A 2,500-nucleotide genomic window follows, 5' to 3' on the forward strand; every position below is an offset into this window, starting at 1 on the left:
GTGAGAGAGTGAGTGCATGCCTGACCTCTAGGTGTTACTGGGTCAGGCGCCGTGAGGGACGACCAAAACTGTCCTCAATAACTCTGCCAAATACACACTCCACATAACACACATACACACAACACACAAACAACACACACAACATACACGCTCAACTAACAACACACACACACATATACACACACTCATACACACTCACACTCACCAACACACACATGATGCCACACTACACACACTCCGCATTACACACACACGCCACACAACACATGCACACGCATACCACTCCACACACTCACTCCACACACTCTTCTCAGCCCAGTCCTTCCCTCTGCCGCTCGGTCGGCCTGAGTGTGGTTTGACGTGCGGAGGTGGCCGGTGATGCCTAGCAACCCTCTCCTCTCCGCTCTTGGCGAAAGTAGGCTAGCTCTTTCCCATTGAGAGCAAACAATCTCCGTCGGGTTGCGATGTTATTCCCCGTCGGGAAAATCCAATAAAGGAAATGGTATCTCAGAATACCGATATGTACAGTTTTTTAATGTTTAAGATTTGGTTGTTGTTGGAAGTCTACTACGTACCACGTCATACAACCGTTGACCACTGCAAAAACTGCAGAAATTCAAAGACAAAATGGCTTTATCCATTATTTTCACTTGGATTTCTTTAGTCTCTAGTTCCTCAAGTAGGGCACTTGTAAAACCACAAATCCATACTGTAAGACATGCCATGTCGGGTATAAAAGTAAATGGTTGTGTTCAGAGTAGGTGATTGGCATGTGCCTTCCGTAGGTGCAGTTTTCCTAACAGCTGATTGTCTCTCTCCCCGACAGGTGCAATATAATGACGCGCAGACGGGCAAAGAGTACATGACCTACCTGACACTCTCACCTGTGCAGATGACGTTCCACGGCATCGGGAGCTCCCTCCAAGCTAGCCACGACCAGGTAGGTCTTTAAACTAGCCACAACCATTTATGTCTTTAAACTAGCCATGACCTGGTACACAGTTAAATTAGCCACAACCAAGTGCACCTTTAAACTAGCCTCGACCAGTTAGCTGCGAACAGGTGTGTCTCTAAATTAGCCAAGAGCATTTATGTCTTTAAACTAGTGATGACCAGGTAGCTGCAAACAGGTGTGTCTTTGAACTAGCCAAGACCAGGTATGCCTTAAACTAGTTACGACCAAGTACGTCTTTAAACTAGCCACGGCCAGGTAGCCACAATCAGTCACGATTAGTCAGGATTAAACTTGCCACGACCCTGTGCATCCCTCTAAACCACATGCTAACTTGTCCATGACCAGGTGTGTCCCCATACAGAAACCACCCACCCAGCCTGCTGTCATCATGTAGGTCAACCACCACGTGGGTCCCTAAGCTAGCTGCTATGTCTGTATAAGCTAGTTATGACCAGGAAATGCCCCCAGAGGTAATTGAAACTTGGGAAAAAAAACATGCCGCATTAATGATGGCATTTGCTGATTCGATTATTGAAATGTCCTGCCCCGCATTGTGATGCATTGCCAAATCGTTTATTGACACCACTAGTGTTTACCCCTGTACTACAAACGAGACCAGAAACAGGCCAGAGATATCCCTTCCTCTAAACTTGACATGACCAAGTACGCTAGCCAGGTTTGCCAGGTTCAATCTGGTATTTACAGTAGCCCCCTAAACTAGTCACTACCAGCCATATCACTCTGAAGAAGATGTGGCTACATCAAAACGTCCTTCACAGTCACTGGCTTGCACAAACGTTTGTAGAGCAGTTTAACCCATTGACGCCTAGGGCACCTGCAAAAAAGGGTGCTGAAGGCCTGAGCCCTTTTTAAGAAAAGCTGCCCTCAGCCTATAAAAACCTAAATATCTCAGCTTCTGAAGCACATTAAAAACATGCACTAAGTTGCATTTAAGCGCTAAGACCCTCATCTTTCATTAGAATGTGTTCATTCATCTCAAACAAACAGATTTTTAATGAATTTGTCTCAAATCTCATGAGCCTGAATGTTGCGTAATGCAGCTCCAGGCACCAGGGCCAATGTTGCGCAACGCAGTATAAGGCATCAATGGGTTAAGCTGCGGTGTGTTCCATCTCCTCCTCTTGACTGGCCATGATCAGGTAAGTTCCCGTGTGCTACATCCAATTCAATTCAATTCAATTCAATTCATTTATTTCTTCAGGACATTGCACATTAATGAACATATACATGCATGCACATATATGTAAATATGCCAGATTGTAGCCCAAAGGCTAATTTCCGTCTGGTGTCCAAAATAGGCAGGCTAGATGTTTACAAGCATTATAAATTAAAATCCCAAACATACATCTAAAACCAAAACGGACTGTTAGTAACAAAAGAAATGAAACACAATACAGACGCTTGGTTTCCTCTTGGTCCCCTTCTCACTCCTGCAAACCCTCCACTCAAGCACTGGTGTCCATGGTCAAGAGTTGTGTTTAATTAAGTCTCGAAATAGTAACACAAAAAATGGAACAGAACTCC

At 44.9% G+C, this 2,500-nt stretch overlaps 1 protein-coding gene across 2 annotated transcripts in view; it reads left to right on the plus strand.

The window, feature by feature from the left end:
* stau2 (staufen double-stranded RNA binding protein 2) overlaps nucleotides 1–2,500 on the plus strand; it is a 262,645-nt gene that overhangs the window by 177,589 nt on the left and 82,556 nt on the right. For both annotated transcript variants that reach the window (XM_063206467.1, XM_063206466.1), the window contains exon 14: nucleotides 827–940. In XM_063206467.1, coding sequence (XP_063062537.1) covers nucleotides 827–940 — 114 coding nt within the window. The remainder of the gene's footprint in view (nucleotides 1–826; nucleotides 941–2,500) is intronic.

Source organism: Engraulis encrasicolus, chromosome 9 (genome assembly GCF_034702125.1).
Source record: "Engraulis encrasicolus isolate BLACKSEA-1 chromosome 9, IST_EnEncr_1.0, whole genome shotgun sequence".
Taxonomy (NCBI): Eukaryota; Metazoa; Chordata; class Actinopteri; order Clupeiformes; family Engraulidae; genus Engraulis; species Engraulis encrasicolus.